The sequence below is a fragment of the Rhinolophus ferrumequinum genome, chromosome 28 (assembly GCF_004115265.2).
Source record: "Rhinolophus ferrumequinum isolate MPI-CBG mRhiFer1 chromosome 28, mRhiFer1_v1.p, whole genome shotgun sequence".
In the NCBI taxonomy this organism is placed as follows: Eukaryota; Metazoa; Chordata; class Mammalia; order Chiroptera; family Rhinolophidae; genus Rhinolophus; species Rhinolophus ferrumequinum.
In genome coordinates, this window is record NC_046311.1 from 5,198,945 (window position 1) to 5,214,818 (window position 15,874).

The 15,874-nt window shown below is 58.7% G+C and overlaps 1 protein-coding gene across 8 annotated transcripts in view; it reads left to right on the forward strand.

Moving 5' to 3' along the window:
- The first annotated feature begins 7,835 nt into the window (after positions 1-7,835).
- NTRK3 (neurotrophic receptor tyrosine kinase 3) overlaps positions 7,836-15,874 on the forward strand; it is a 317,709-nt gene continuing 309,670 nt past the window's right edge. For 4 of the 8 annotated variants that reach the window (XM_033100331.1, XM_033100324.1, XM_033100327.1 and 1 more), the window contains exons 1-2: positions 8,090-8,683; positions 8,798-9,060. In XM_033100331.1, coding sequence (XP_032956222.1) covers positions 8,813-9,060 — 248 coding nt within the window. In that variant the 5' untranslated portion in view covers positions 8,090-8,683; positions 8,798-8,812. Of the gene's footprint in view, positions 7,996-8,089; positions 8,684-8,797; positions 9,061-15,874 lie in introns of those variants that run through there. The other 4 variants (XM_033100329.1, XM_033100330.1, XM_033100325.1 and 1 more) reach the window with 3 other exon arrangements.

Below are 15,874 nucleotides of genomic sequence, written 5' to 3' on the forward strand. Positions count from 1 at the left end.
CCAGGATTGTAGGAGACGGCCTGTGTGGGCCCGGGGTGAAGCTCCCCTTTCAGATGTGGGTGCAGCCTCTGGAGGCCCCTGCTCCAGCTAAACAGCTGCGGCACTGACCCCTGGGGCGGCTGTTCAGGAGAGGTCACGTCTTCAGGTGAGCGTTCTGGGGAAGGCCGCCCCGTCCCAGGCCCCTGGGAAAGGGTCACAGCCACCCAGCCATAAGGTGTGGCTCCAGGGGGCTCTTTTGTGGAGTCCTGAGGATGGTTCTAAAACTTGACACGAGGAAGGGGACATCCAAGGGGAAGACCACATGTCCCCTCCTTTGGAGGGTCTCTGGCTTCCGCCAGCTGGAGGTCTTCCAGCTGTGTCTTCAACTGTGTGTCCTTGCAGGTGTGTCCCCAGGCCACGTCTCGGGGTCCTCCTTCCCACACGGCACCGTCACCCCATAGCTATAGCTCTCCGGGTCTGACCCAGCTTCCGCCTGGGCTCACAGTGCTGGTTCCCACCTTCCCGGAACTCCCTGGGCTGGGCTTTTGTTCCCTCGGTTCCCAGGCAGTGCAGCTGGTGCTGTGGGCTGCGGAGGGGTGGAGGACGTGGCAGAAAGCCTGTGGGAGGGAGCTGTCTCTTAGTTCCAAAGGCGAGTGTGGATCCTCGTGCCCCCTCCCTGCAACACAGCGCTTCTCCCAGATTCCCACACTAGTGTCTCGGCAAATAAGGCTCGGTTTTTTTTTGGGGGGGGGTAGTGGGGGTGGTTTCCATTTGCTCTTGATACCTACTTCAGTTTGTGTGTATGTGCTGTTCCCAGTAACTGTCAGCGCCAGAGGAAACTGGAGCAGATTTGGTGATTTCTTGCTTTGAGCCCCCGATCTGTTGGCAGCCTGCTCTCTAAGCCTGAGGACTTGGGGACACCGCCTCTCCAGCCCTCTAAGCTGTTGGAGGTCTGTGCTGTTAAAAGAAACACAAGCCAGGATGGTTTCTAGCATTCAGGGAGGGCAGAGTTTGTGAGCACCCTAACGTGGCAGCTGAACCATCTGGTAAAGGGTGGGCCCCCTAAGGAAGAATAGAAAGAGAAAGGAAGAAGGGAAGGGATAGTTACTATATGCCAGACTCCGGGCTGGCGGCACTGTGCACGTGTTGTGATTGCCTTCCCAAGCTACCTCTCAAGGGGAATATCCATGAGCAGTATCCAGGAGCACGTGTTTCAGGTGAGATGGAGCGCCCAGGTTTCCAGCCAGTGGCTGCTGGAGCTGGGGTCTGAACCAGGTCTGCCTGGGGCGAACGCCTGTGCTTTCCCGGGCCCTCTGAAGAGAGAACGTAATGCGTGGTGTGGCTGGAGGCTGCTGCCTTGGCGTTTCCCCCACTTTGAAGTCGTCTGATGGCTGATAACTGTAGGCGGGTCAGCTGTGAAAAGCTGATGGAGTGTGCAAAGGTCCTGGGGTCTGCTGTCTGGTGAGCCGGAAGCAGTGGCTGTCATTTGTGCTGTGTTCAATGCGCACGAGACATTTTTCTGTGTAACGTCCTGGTCGATTGTTGGGATCATTGGACACCCCTTGCTGCCAAGGAGGGAGTGGAAGGTCAGAGAAGTTAAGTGACATGCCTAAGGTGACACAGCCCAATGTGTTGTTGCTAGCAAATGAGTAAATTAACGGGGAGCTGGGTCTGCAAGTCAACATTCTATGAGTCTGAGCCTGGGCCGGGGAAGGTGTCACGGGCTGCTTCGGTGAGAAGCGGGTGGAGAGAAGGGCGCTGGGGGAGGTGGCGAAGGCACAGGCAGGAGGCTGGGAGCTGAGCATGAGTGGGCTGGACTGGCTGAGAAGGACGGGAGGGTGTAGTGGAGTAGGGTCCCGGGAGATTGGGGGAAGGGTTTGGCTTCCTGCAGGACACAGGCCTTGGTAATGGGGCTGCCGGGCCTGGGCTCAGCCCCCAGCCCCCCGTGGGGAGGTGCGTGGGGAGGGCCTGGGGGTCTGGCCTTGCCCTGGAAGCTGCTGTTCCAACCTTCTCCTGACCTCAGAGCTGAGAGCAGGAGCTGCCCTTCTCTCTCCTTCCAGAAGCCCCTTGAATTTGCCCTGCCATGGACAAGTGGGAGCAACTGTAGCTCTGTGGTTCAGCTCAAAGCACCCCACTTTGTCCCAGACTTCTCTGGTGGACACACATGGGGTTTCAGGCAGTGAAAGGGTTCCTCAGCTCGCCCCCAAATGTGTGGTGTCCACCTTGGGGCTGGCGCTGAGGTCAGCCCGTGGGGGAGTGTGGTGAGCAGCAGGACGTGTCCTGGCCGTCTCGGCACTCACGGTCCGGGGACGGACCCTGAACCCTCATTTACAGAGTGCTGAACGGGTCAAGCATCTGTTTCGTTGTCAGTGCTATTTGAAGGGCAGGTGGGTCAGTCAGGGAAACAGGCAGGGGCCGTGTCCTCAGGGGACTTCCACGCAAGGAGCCGTAGCAGGAGTCGGGAGGCACCCAGCTGTCTCTGTGCCTTGTTGGTCTCCGCCACCTCCTCTGCCACATGCAGGCCCGTGTTCCGCTGTCCTCTGGTCCGGCCCCAGGTAGCTGTCTGGGCATTGTGTGAAGAGAGGGGTGATGTGCGTGACTGTGGGGAGCTCATCTGGGAAGGCTGTGTCCGTGAGGGAGTGTGGGGATGAGGGTGGCTCCATTCCCTGCCAGCCGATCGCCTTCTGGCTGCTCACGGCTCTGGCTCCCCAGAAGCCTGGTGGTTTTGAGGCCTTGATTTTATGCCTGGAATCCAGCTATCTTCCCTGGACCCTGCTATCTGTAGGAGGAACCCCCACACACTACTTCCACAGCCCAAGGGACCAGGGACCTTGTTGAATTTCCCACCCAGCCCAACTGCTCACAGCCAGTGGTGACTCTGCAGTGGTGACCCATTCTAGGGGGACCAAAGCCAGCCCCGCACCCAGAGCTGGCAAAGGGAGCAGGGGGGCTGGCGGATTGCTTCTCAGCGGAGATGGACCCGCCTGTGCCCAGCTGTCTTCTCAGGGACCTGGGACTCAGACCCTCCTTGGCCGCTAGTGACTCAGGGGTCTAATAACTGAGCCCGAGAGCCTCTGTGGGCGGAGCTGCACCTGACACCCCAAAGCATGAACGTGCCAGGGCCGCTGCTCTGCACATGGTGGACCAGCTTTAGGATGGCAGCGCATTTGGCTGGTGGTGGACGACTGGTGCTCGGGTGCCCTGGCTGGGGCTTGTGGGGACTGTCCCCGCCCTGTGGGGACCTCAGAAGTGCCACAATGAAGTTAACTGTGGCAGAATGCTTCCTGTGGGTCAGGCCCTGTTCAAAGTGCCTCCCGGCATTATCTCACAATAACCTCGTGACTTAGATGCGGTTCAGTCCCGATTTTGCAGGTGGGGAAACCGAGGCACAGAGCATTACGTGCCTTGCCCAGGCTCAGATGCTACTGGGTGGTGAATTCAGCCCAGCAGGCCTGTTACGTGAAACCATATTTAGTCCCATTATAGCTGCTCATGCCCTGTGTCCCAAGTTCAGAGTACCTGAAACCTGCGTGATTTAGAGTCACCCTTTGAAGGGGACATTGACAAACCTGAATGCGTTGCCACTGACCAGAGTAGGAAAGGATCAGAGAGCTGTGTTTTTGAAGTACAGGGAAGGAACTGAGGATGTTTTGCTAGAGAAGAGGTGGGAGGTAGGCAGCCTTCTGACCGGCTTGTAGAAAAGAGCCTGACTTTTCCCTGGGGTTCTGGGTGGCCGCACTCGTACTGAAGGTGGGAGCTTCAGGAAGCTGGCTTCGTTATTCCACACTGAAGCCCATCGGAGGAATACAGCTGTGTGGGGACACAGTGGGAGCCCTGGGTGGACCCAGCTTCCTGTCCCTGCAGGTGACCGAGCAGGATAGACTGGGCGCTTGGGTTGCTGTTGACGGGATGTCTGCCTCAGGGGGGAAAGGCCTTGGGAGTCCTTTCCAACCCAGAGCTTCTATGAATCTGTCATTTAGGGTAAGTAGAATAAGTGGGCTGCAGCACAGGGGAGACCCCCAGATCCCCCCACCCTAGACAATCCCAGAGGGCAGGACATCATGCTAGGTATCGCTCAGTGAACCTTCTTTAATGGACAGGAGTGAGACGCAGGGGGCTTTGACCCCCCTGACGGGCAGTGCCAGCCTCCTGGCACGTGTCTGTCTGAGATCTTGGTCCTGAGTTGGGGTCCCAAGCTCGCACCTCCTGTGGTTGGATTCTCCTGCTTTCTAGGACCCCCTTGGTGGTTGACTGTCCCTCTTTAAGGCTGGGCTTTCAGTCTCGATGGATGGTCCTGGCTTCCTGGATGCTTTTACCTGTTTTCGTCCTCCAGTCATATCTTTTTTCCCCCTCATGTCTTGAGCCTGGGCCACCCAGGAAACAGGCCTGTTTGTCTGACCCACGTCCAAGCCTGCCAGCTCTAGACAGCTCTTTGGACCAGCCAGCTCTTCAGGGCCCAGTTTTCCCTTTCTCTTCTCTTGTGCTCCCCCAGTCACTACCCAGTATCACAGCTCCTTTCCCAGCTAAGAGAGGGGACAGTGGGTCCCATTTCTGCTCACCCTGGAAAGTTGTACAGCAGAGCTCCTGGATTTAGCCGAACGCCGCAGGAGCAGGGCAGGGTGGGTGAATCCAAAATGCCTGGGGCCTGGCCTGTGTCCCAGTAGTGGCTGACTTGGGGTGTGGTTTCCTCGGGGAAAGGGCTGTGGCTGCATCAGAAAGGCAGACAAGTAAGTGGCAGACCAGTAGGGGTCTGCAGTGGGGCAGGCACTGGCCGGCCACGCCTCCAGGTTTGTACATCTCCTGCATCTCTACTCCCTACTTTTCCAGGTGGCAAGGAATTTTGGGCTTGGGGGTACCTGATAAACTAATAGTCAAGGAGAACTCTCAGCTGGAACGGGCCCTTTGGGAAAGAGATGTGTTCAGTTTTCTGGGTGTCAGGAAGATTGACCCACTGTGCTCTGGCAGGCAGCCCCCACTCTGGCCTGTCTGGTGGGAGACCACCTCCAAATCTTGGGACGGTTCCCATCTTCTCCAAACCCCTGGTACTAGAAGGCGTCTGCTCAGCTGTAGAGGGTTTCTAAAGCTGTACTTTCTGTTCAAGAAACGTTGCCCGTTCCTGCCTCTTACTGACCAGCAGGGGCTACACTAGTGTTTCCTCACTCACACTGCAGCTGGCAGCAAAGGAGGTGGCGCTGGTCGGCCCCTGACGGGTGGGGTGCTGAGCTGGGTCATGATCTCTGTACGACCCAGGGACGGCTGCAGACTGGGACTCACGATGGTGTAACAGGCATTCTCCATTGTCAACCAGGGCATTCTCACGGAGAAGACGAGACACCCCAAATGCTCTGCACCCCTGCTGCCCAAGAAAAGGGTGTCTATGCGGGAGACTGTCTCCTGGCCTCTCTCGGAGGTTAAGAACCAGGGAAGCAGGAGTACCTTTCCCTGGGCAGGGTGGGCACCTCTGGCGCTTGTTGTTTGCTCTTGACAAGCTCACAGGTTTGCTCTTGACAAGCTCTTTGCACCTGAGACTCCACACCACCGATCTCTCCTTTTTTCTTAACAGTCTCTCTGGCCTGGTCCATGTAGAATCAGACACTGCTCAGCTGGAAGGGGCTTTGAGAGCCATCTCAGCCCTTCCCCAAGTGTGCCGCGCTTACGAGTCACCTGGGGAGCGTGTGAAAACGGACATTCTGGTTTGGTAGGTCCGAGGGGAGCCTCAGGCACTGCTTTGCTAAGTAGCTTGCAGGTGGTGTGGACGCTGCTGGTCGGAAGGCCACGCTTTGGGCCGCGAGGTCCACCCGAGTCAGTTTACAGATATGGAAGCCGAGGCCCCAAAAGCCCGAAGTGATCTGCCTGTGGCCCGAAACCAAATGCTGCTCTCCCAGCGCCCAGGCCGTTCTCTGCTGTGGCAAAGGCCTTCCTCTGCGTCAGCTGCCGCTTCCTGCTCAGGCCCAGAGCTCTACCATAAACAGAACATCCCATCGTAATCCCATTTTACCGGCAGGATGAAAGACCTCTTGTTCCATCAGGGCCCCTTGCTGCACAGCCTGCATTTTTACTATATCCAAAGGGGTTTTTTAAGGGTTTTATTTGTTCTGACTATAAGACACCTGTCATTTGTTCTGTCTATAAGACACCTCCCTTTCTCCGCGGGAAAATGTTCTCACTTTCTCAAAAAAACGTGTGCTGGACATTTTGGAGACAAAACCATTTTAATTGCAGGCTAGAGACCTGATGCTGGGCTAACCCCACTTTTCCTCCCCAGCTTGTTGGCAGCTCCCCTGGAGTGATCTGAGGAAGATGTCCTGTGTTTCTCTGCTGCCACCTGCCACCTTCTGAGAGAGGCCAAGCTAGAGCTTTGACTATGCCTCAGTTTCCCTGACTCTCAAACATTCGAGAGCCAGTCCCAGAATGGCCCTAGAAGTGGCAGGGAGATTCCCAATAGCTAAGGGTATCTGGATTGGCCAAGGGCCAGTAGGAACTGGTTTGAGAGTCTAAGGAGGTTTCCACTCTCTGTCCCCTCCTGCTGGTAGGAGGGCAAAATGCCAGTCTGGGGACAAGGCCATACTGGCAATAGGGTACAAGTCTCACCGAGGCCAAAGAAAGGCGGAATGTAAGGGGGAATCAGGGAAAACTGCCTTTTATAGCCATGTTCTTTCCTTTTTTTCTTTTCTTCCAAGTTTACTCACAGCAACAGTGCCACTCGCAGGCAGGCGCCTGGCCTGTCTGTGGCTGTGCCTGGGGGAGGCGGGTGGCACCCGCGTACCCCTTCCCCCATCTTCCCTGCAAGTTGCATGACCTGCATCGGAATCCAGGGGGTGGGGCGGGGGCGGGGGAGAACCCTTTCAGAAGCTGGCTGCCGTTGAATCCCCCGTCTTTGCTTCCTCATCGCCGGCCCTCACCCAAGTGCCGGGAGCAGAGCCCTGCTTTCTTCTGCGTGTGAATGAATGCTGTAGTGTGTGTGCTGTGCGGACTTTCCTAACCCTTTCTTCTCCTTTCCCACAGCCAGTGCTCTCCTCAGCAAACAGCTCATACTTGGCATTTTGACGTTTTATTTATTTATTTAAAAAAAAATCCCTACCAAGGTAAAAAGCGGGGCTCCCCCCCCACCTTCCGTTGCTCTCCCATTGGGATCTGAGCTCGACTCCAAGACTGGCTGCACCTGCTTTGCGCCCCTACCAGGAAGGGGTGCTTGGGTGGGAGGGCAGGAGGGATTCTGCGCCCCCCGAATCTGGAGAAAGCAGCCCGCCCACCCCCTCACCCGGCAGCCAGCGCAGCGCACCCGACAGCCGAGCCCCAGAAGCCAGCTCTGACGGTGCTGGCCTGCTGCTTGCCAAAAAATGCCCCTTGCATCTCAATTTTCCTGGCCGCTTCTCTCGCTTGCACGGCTCGCCCCCGGCCACCTCGGCTCTCCAGCGCAGCCCTTTCGGTGCTTGTTCCTCCCTTACCCACTCCCTGCGTGCCCAAGGCCAACGCAAAACCCACCTCCACGGAGGCGCAGGGGGAGCGGGCGTACCTACCCCGCCGTGTCCCGCATTCCCCTCCCAGCCGAGCCCTGCTCCCAGACTCTCGATTACGGAAATGAGTGTCGTTTAGGCGGGGAGCCACGCGTCCGCAGCCCCAGTAGCCGGCTCTGGGTGCCCGTCCGGGGTTCCTGTGCGCTCCCGGTTGCCCTGTCGCTGTCAGCTAGACTGTGCCCGCCCAGGCTCGGTAGCACTCCCCGGTCACCTCGGCCGCCTTCATGTCCCTTCCTCCCACGGTCCTGATTGCAGCAAAACCGGGCAGCACGAGGGCCAAAAAGTGGAAAGGAGAGCGCCTTTCCGCGTCGCGCAGCCAGCTCGCCAACTCCCCCACCCCTGTCCAGATCCTCGCAATCCCAACTGCAACTTTTTCCCTTCGGTCTCGGTTTCCCCTTGGGCTGCGGAGAACGGGTGCCTGGTCTCGAGGCGTGGAGCAGGCGGGAGGGCGCGCGGCCGCGGGTGGCGGTGCAGGCGAGAGCCGCGAGCCTGCGAGTGGGTGGGTGGGTGGGGAGGGAGGAGGGGAGAGGACGGGCGGGGAGAGGGAGGGAGGGGGAGATTCCGCTCTCCTGCCGCTCCCAGCCTGGGCGGCAGGGCGGGGGGAGGAGGCCGCAAGTGGGGAGGGGAGCAGGAGGGGAGAGGGAGGGCGCCGAGGAAGACGCTCTGAGAACCCGTGCGTTTCGTAAGGCTCGGAACACTTGTACATTTCTGCAGGCGCACAGCGAGCCATTCGCGGCTGCTGCAGCTCCGACTGCATCTTCCTCCTCCTCTTCCTTCCCCCAGGCTTCAGGCGTGTGTATGTGTGAATGTATGTGAGTGTGTGTGTTTTGCAGGTGTGTCGGTTTTAATTCTGCCCAGTAGGTGGGACTTGGTGACTTTAGCACCATTTCCCTCCCCCCTTTTTTTCTTTTTTCTTTCTTTCTTTTTTTTCCTTTTTTCTTTTTTTGCCTCACCACTGTCTGTTGCAACCCTGCAAAGTCTCAGAGTCGCTGAGCACGGCTCGCTTCCCGAGCCCCAAGACCCGGCGAGCCGGCGAGTGCCGAGCCGGCCACCATGCCAGGCAGACCGCGCCACTAGGCGCTCCCCGCGGCTCCTACCCGGCGGCGGCGGCAGCAGCAGCGGCAGCAGCGGCCGCGATGGTTTCAGAGGCTGAAGAATTTTGCATCTGATCGCACGGCGTTTCAAAGGCAGAGGCCCCCCTCCCCCTTCCCCCCTCCCTCGCCGTCTTTGTTTCCTTCCCCCCCAGCACTCCCCACTCCCCCCACCCCACCCCCCTCTCCTTTCCTCCTCCTCTTTTTTAGAAGCAGCGATCGGAGATGGATGTCTCTCTTTGCCCAGCCAAGTGTAGTTTCTGGCGGATTTTCTTGCTGGGAAGCGTTTGGCTTGACTATGTGGGCTCCGTGCTGGCTTGCCCTGCAAATTGTGTCTGCAGCAAGACTGAGATCAATTGCCGGCGGCCGGACGATGGGAACCTCTTCCCCCTCCTGGAAGGGCAGGATTCAGGGAACAGCACCGGGAGCGCCAGCATCAACATCACGGACATCTCAAGGAATATCACTTCCATGTAAGTCAGGCGGCCGCTCCCCGCCCGCCTCCCCCGGCTCCGCAGCTCCCTCTCGCCCGCCTGCAGCCGGGAGCCGGCCTTGCGCCCACCCCAGCTCGCCGCCCGCCGGCTGCGCGTCAGGCTCGCTCTGGCTCGGGAGATGCTCCGGCTGCGTCTCCAGGTGCCTCCGGCCCTGGCGAGGCGTGGTGGGGAGCTGCGTCCGTGCCTCTCCCGGGAGAGGACCCCCGCCGGCGAGGGCACGCGGGCCCAGCTCCCCGCCCCCGCCCCCACCCGCCATGTCTCGTTTGGAGGGTGCCAACCCAGTTCTTTGCCCCCCACGAAATAGCAACAGTTTGGCCACGCTCAAGTGGAAAAAAGTAGACGAGGTTCGAGCCCCTGGCAGCGGAGGCAGCCACAGTGGCGGCGGCGCTTAGCTGGGAAGGGAAGGTGAAGGATAGGGACGGATTGCTACCCGGCCACGACCCAGACGGTTAACTGTTTCCTTTTGGAAACAGCAAAACACGCTGACAAGTAAACAAGTTGGGAGCTGGCTGCTGCGGCGAGACTTTGAACATGTCGAGGCTGTCTGTCATGGACGCCCACCCCTTCCCTTCCTTTCCCTCTTGCGCCCTCTCCAACCCCATTTTGGGCATTTCCGAGGCGTCCTCCCCCTTCCTACCCCCATCTGTATCTGGGCGCCTACAGATTGCGTCCCTGTTTGGGCTTGGAGAACTGCTCCGGAATTCCCAGTCAGGATGGTGGAGGGAGGAGAAGCTCGCGTGTTTTGCAGACGGGGGTTCTGATATGATTGTGCACATTGGTTTATTTGGAAAATTGAACTCTCACTGGCGTTTGCATGGTTCTGCCCCGCACCAGTGAAACCTGTGGTGGCCAGCTCTTTTCTGGTTATTTTTCCGGGTCGGGGAAGGGGCCAGGAGCATGGGTGGGGAGAAAGAAGAGCTTGGGGTCCAGGGAGCCTGCCCGTCTGTTTTCCCACTGACCTCTGCCAGGTGACCCCCTCCCTTCCTGCCATCCAGGGAAGGGTGGAGATGGCACTGGGATGGTTCAGGGCATAGCTCTTGCCTACCGCCCTCAAGGTCCCCACCCCGCGGAGACTCTTGAAGTGGGTGGGATGCTGGCAGGGTTTGACCGAAATGCTAGCTGGGGTCCGAAGAGGGCGTTTGGGCTGACTCCAGAGGGGCGAATCTGCCACTGACGCTCCTCTCCCTCCTGCCCGCCCTCCCTTTGCCTCAGCCCAAGCGAGATGGGGCTGCAAAGCCGGGAGGAATTGCAGCCCTGCTCTCTCAGAGTCCGTCAGCCCTCTTGGCTTAGTGGTGACTGTGCTAGCTAGCATTCTTGCAGCCAACAGTCTGAGGGGAGTGCACAGCCCAGGAGGTGGCCTTGACTGCTGGCCTAGGAGACAAGCTTCACCCATATCTTGGCTCTGCCATTCACGCCCTCACTGCTTTCCACCCTGCTGGCTGGAGATGACTAGATAAACAGAGGGGGGTGGGCAGGAGAAACAGGATGGCCCCAACTGTGCCCCTCCTGCCCTGCAGGCCACAGCATTCCAGCATCCCGGAGGGTGCCCGGAGGAGGAGTCTGAGTGTGATTGTTGGGAAAACTCCACTTGGAAGTACACTACCAGTGTGTGTGTGGGGGGGAGCTTAGCGGGGGGTGCAGGGGCTCAGGAGCTGGCTCTAGGGATTTCCAGGGGATTGCGTGGGCCAAGGGTTGGAGAGAAGGTGCCCCAGGTGCCCAGTGTGGGCTCAGGGAGCCAGGGAGCCTCGTCCAGCTTGTTCTCTGCTCCAGGGACATGTGTATCTGTAGGACGGCAGGGTGGTCATGATCACGTAGGCTCTTCAGAGCCACGCAGAGGAAGCAGTAGGATAAGGACAAGTGGGGGTGGCCTTTCCAGGGAGAGGGTCCAAGACGGGGATGCTGGAAAGGTCAGTGATGTCCCCTTTACCATGGGGGGGACCCTCGAAGGACATCTGGGGGGACAGTGAGCCGGGAGTGGATTGGAAGCCCCCCGTTTATGTCCCCATCCTTGTTCCAGGACTTGGATTCTGTCAGAAAGTCAGGACTCTGTTCCTTAATTCTACCCCAACACCTAGGAGCCAGGGAACTGGATTCCCCAGGAGCTGTGTGAGTGACAGGTGGGGAGAGGTCAGAGGTCATGTGTTGGGCGACCCTTCGCACCCGGTCTTCTCCCCAGTGTCCTCTTACATCTATGGCTGGTATTGACTGAATGCAGGAAGGGCCCTGTCTTCAAGCCCAGAGGCCGAGGACCGGAAGGAGAGAAGGAGTGGACTCAGCTCGTCCTGGGAACTAGATGTCACCATGCCTGTTTTGTCCCTGAGGGATTGGAGGCTCAGGGCAGCAAAGTCACTTTGCCTGAGGCACACAGCCTGAGCGGTGAAGCAGGCCTCGACCTCCGTGTAGCCCACACTGAGGGCCAGGCCCTCCGCTCTGTGCGGTGCCCGTGGCAGCAGACTGGCACGGCGGGTGTAGGCAGAGAGGAGCCCTCTGGTAGAGGAGGTGGCCTCACTGTAGGTGACTTGGGAAGGAGGCTTTAGTTGAAGCCTGGGCTTCGTGGGAGCAGAGTGTGATGTTGTCTAAGATCGGGGACAAGGGACCCCCCGCCTTCCGTCAGCTGGAAGCTCTTGTGCTGTCGTGTGCCTGGGGGTGCGGCCGGGCAGACTCTGGGCGCGAGGAAGAGGTGGGCAGATGCTGGATTCCCATCAGGCCTAGCTAAGCGAACCGGGGGGTGCTCTCCACGGGTTCACTCTCCTGCTCTTGGGGCTGTGGGGTCCTCAAATCCCTCCCGCAGGGGCTAAACTGATCGTACATGAGTTTTAAGAGGGGTGAGAAATTCTCTGTGGTCCTTCCACTCAGGGGTGGTGTGCGGAGTGGCTCCTGTGTATTCATCAAGGTTGGCTGAGGGCACCTCTGGTGGGGGAAGCTGCCCCATGAGTGTCAGGGGGAAACCAGTTGGAAGGCATCAGGGCAGAAGCGTGGGTCTCATGTGCACCCCTCCCAGTGCCACGCTGCTCCAAAGGGCCGTCCCTTTTGGCCTCTGTCTGTTCAGGAAGGTGGTCCCTTTACCACGGACACTCTGGCCCACAGTTACCTTACCTAGAAGGGTCTATGGGCAGCCGCACCCAGCCAGGCTCTGACGTCACAAAGGCAGGAGGGTGGTGCCTGGGAGGTGGCCGTCTGGGCCATCTCTCTAGACCAGGCCTGCTTGGAGCTGGTTTGGAATGGCACGTTCTTTGATTGTCAGAAGATCAAAGGGGAGAAGATGGCATCACTGGGCTGGGTGTCCTTGGGTTTGGCTTCCAGGGCTCGTGAAGACCGTGGGCTCTTGAGTGGGGTAGGTGGCCAGCAGCTGGCTCTCCGCGCCAGGCGCTGTAGGGTCCTTCAGTCCCTTATTTCCCCTGCCCTCCCTACAGGCCCTCCCAGGCCAGGTGAAGGATTATTCGGAGCCTGGGCTGCTGTACGAGCCCCTGGATTCTCAATCTTTCCACGGGTCAAGGGGACAGCCAGCCTTGACAGTTACCAGGGAGAGCTGGGACGGAGGCAGGGGTGTGGGCCAGCCCAAAGGCATCCATCATGGGGCTTAGTCAAGAGCCCGGATCAGGGCTCGGTCTGAAGGGGGTGGGCTGAGGTGTGAGGGGCCTTTGAATGGGGAGAGATTACAGCCCGGGGAAGGAGGCCCTTCCAGGATGAAAGCTGGGGACCCTGGACGCCACAGGCCCTGAGAATGGCCTGGAGGCTGGACTGTGTTGGGCTCCAGGCCTCCCTTGGAGGGTACACCCTGGAGCCAGAGTCTTCAGCCTCTGAAAGCCAAGGTCAGTCTGAGGTACAGCCTGGGTCCCAGGGCGTCAGCTCTGCAGTGCCAGGGGACCTGAGCTCATGGCAGCTTGGGGCAAAACCAGCCCCAGCCTGACCCGAGCTTTGCCAGTGCTTGTGAACTGGCCCCTGGAGGGCTGAGCCTGGAGTCTGGGAGGCACTCAGGGTCCTGCAAGACGCCTGCTGCCCTCCTGCCTAGCAGATGTGAGGAAGGGCGGGGCCTGACACCCGCTCCTCTGATTCTCTCCCCCCTTGCCCTGTCTGTCCCTGTCTGCTGCCTCGTCCTCCTGTGTCACCGGGGATAGACCAGTCCCCAACCTGGCTGGCTCTTGGGTGGGAGAGCGGGTAGTGTGTGGCCCTCCCTCTGAATGGCCCTTGCCAGTGTTCTCTGCTGCCGCCTGGGGTCCACTCACGTGCTCTGTTCAGGGGCTTGGCCTGGGGTCACAGGCATCGTCTCCAGCTTCCCTTCGGGGTAGGATTTGGGAAAGGGGCGGCACGCACGAGTCTCACCCTGGCTCTGCCCCAATCCGCTCTATGGTCTGCTTGAGTCTGTAAATTCGACATGAATTGAGGCTATGTTGCTGTGTCCCTTCCCTCTCGGACACGTGCCACCCCAGGGCCCGGGGGACATCCCCAGGAGGCTCTGCAAGGCAGCTTCTAGGGGCACTACCTTTTGGGTTGGTGTTGACCCTTGTGACGCCACCAGGAGAAGGGCTGAGGGTGCTCTCTCCTTGGACGTTGGCCACTGGCCATTTTCCCTTCCTTCTTTCCCTTCTCACCTCTAGAGAACTCAGGGCCACCCAGAAAGTACCACCTGCCCAAACTAAATGCCACACGTACCCAGAATGCTCTGGGGCCTGCTGCCTTTCGTTAGGGGCCGGACCCAGCGCCCCACTCACCCTGAGCTCAGGGCAGCGGGGAGAGGTCTCTGCAAAGCTTCAGCTCATTGCCCAAGCGGGGGCCTCCGCTGGGTGGGAGAAGAAAATGTTACAACTTCTAGTTCGAATTATTCTTGTCTAGAAAAGGGAATATTTAATGTATGGGTTGAAGAGATATAAGCATATCATTTAATAAATATGAGTGAGTGTTTTGGGGTTACGAGATACATTTTGTATTGCCAAAGCACACGTAGGGAAGAAAGCTTGCTGCCCACTATTGTTGCGATTGGGAGAGTCTGAGCTTGAGAGGGAGACAGGTGATGGGAGGAGAGGTGGTCCTGATGCCCCTGGCTCCCCTTCTGGGCTCTGTTCCAAGGAGGGGTTGGTTACTCGCTGGGAGAGGGCAGCAGGGCAAATGTGAGTGGGGCTCAGGCCTGCCGTCCCGGGGGGCCTGGCCGGTTCTGCCAAGACAGCCCCCCGGTCCCCTCAGGATCCTGCCTGTGGTCCCTGTGTGGCAGATTCTTCATCTCGATCAACAACCCCACCATTCGTCCATTGCGCTTCCCAGTTTACGGTGGTTGAGTTTATTTTTGTGACAGTTACTTCAGGTCCATGAGAAGGATTGTTAATCCCATTTTACTGATTAACACACGAAATAAGGACCAGAATTAGAGTCCCAGGGATTGAGTTGCGTGGCTGACAGAAGGAAAGATCTAGAAGAGTCTTGTGGCTCCTCTCTACTGTGGACTCCATTCTCTCTGGCCATGGCCTTCAGCTGGAGCCCCTACAGCGTGTGGAGAAGGAGATACAGAGGGTTTTCATCCTGAAAGCAGCAGCGTGGGAATGGCCCGCCTGGGAGGCGCTTGTCAGGAGAGTGGAGGGCTTAGTGTCCTGGCCCTTGGGTGTAAACTGGGCCTGATTGGAGGCTGGACTCCGTCCCCAGATCTGCTGGTGGCCCGCTGAGCCGTCAGCTCAAGTCATCTGTCAGCCCAGGAGCCTTGCTCGCCTCCACCCTGGGACACACGAAGACTCGTCGGGCTGGGCAGGTGGGCAGCTCCTCTGGCGTGGATTGGGTCATTAAGGGCGAGGTTTCCAGTGGAGCCAGAACAGAAGCTCAGTGCCCAGTGGAGCCCTGAGAACCCCCACGAGGATCCTCAGGCTTCTGCCTGCCCCCAAGGATGCAGAGCTGCAAGGGGCGGCTGCAGTCACCGCCTCCCTCGTGTTACCCACTGGGGTCCCACGAGAGGCCCAGAGAGGGCAGGGGCTTTTCCAGGGTGCTGGAAAACGCCATTTCCCAGGGGTGGGCACCGCCTTCTCCTGCTCTGCCCTGGTGCCCGCTATGGGCACTCTGTCAAAGTCAGAGCCTTGCCCACAACCCTGTCTGTCTCCCTCTGGGGCGATGTTTCCAAATTCAGGGTCCCCAGAGGCAGCAACTATGTGAGGCGGGCAGCCCCAGGGCTCCTCGCGCCGGCAGCCTACACCAATTAGAGATCCACTCGGTGAGAGCTTCTGCTGAATTCTGTTTACATCCAGGGCTGGGTGTCTGGGCTCAGCCTGTCCTGTCTTTCTAGCCTCACCTCTGGCCCCCACCCCCCATCTGGTTTGTCCCTTCAAAGTTTCCTGGGGTGTGGGGAGGTGGAGACTCAGGATTCCTTCCCCAGACGATATCATCAAGCACAGAGAGAAACCCGGCAGCTGTTTCCCCAGCAGCTTCTCTGGGCCCGGCCTCTCCTTAGCTTTGGACAAACCCCTTCCGTCTTTGGTCTCAATTTCTTCATCTGTAAGATGAGGATAACTGCCTTCCAGCAGCAGTCTGAGGTTCAGAGACCTGTGTCATGCCTGGCAAAGAGAAAGCTGTCCGTGTGTGATAACTAATATTGTGTTGGCCTTTATTGAGCCCTTAGTGTGTTCCAGAGACTGTTCCAAGCACTTTAGAGGTAATACCTCATCGCCTCACACCAACCCTGTAAGAGAAGTATTATTATTAATCCCATTTTACTGATGGGAAAACTGAGTCCAGAGACGGCGTTTGACTCGCGTATTCCATGCAGCCAGTGAATGGCAGAGCAGTCTGACACTTAATGTGAAGCTCTGTCGCCTTA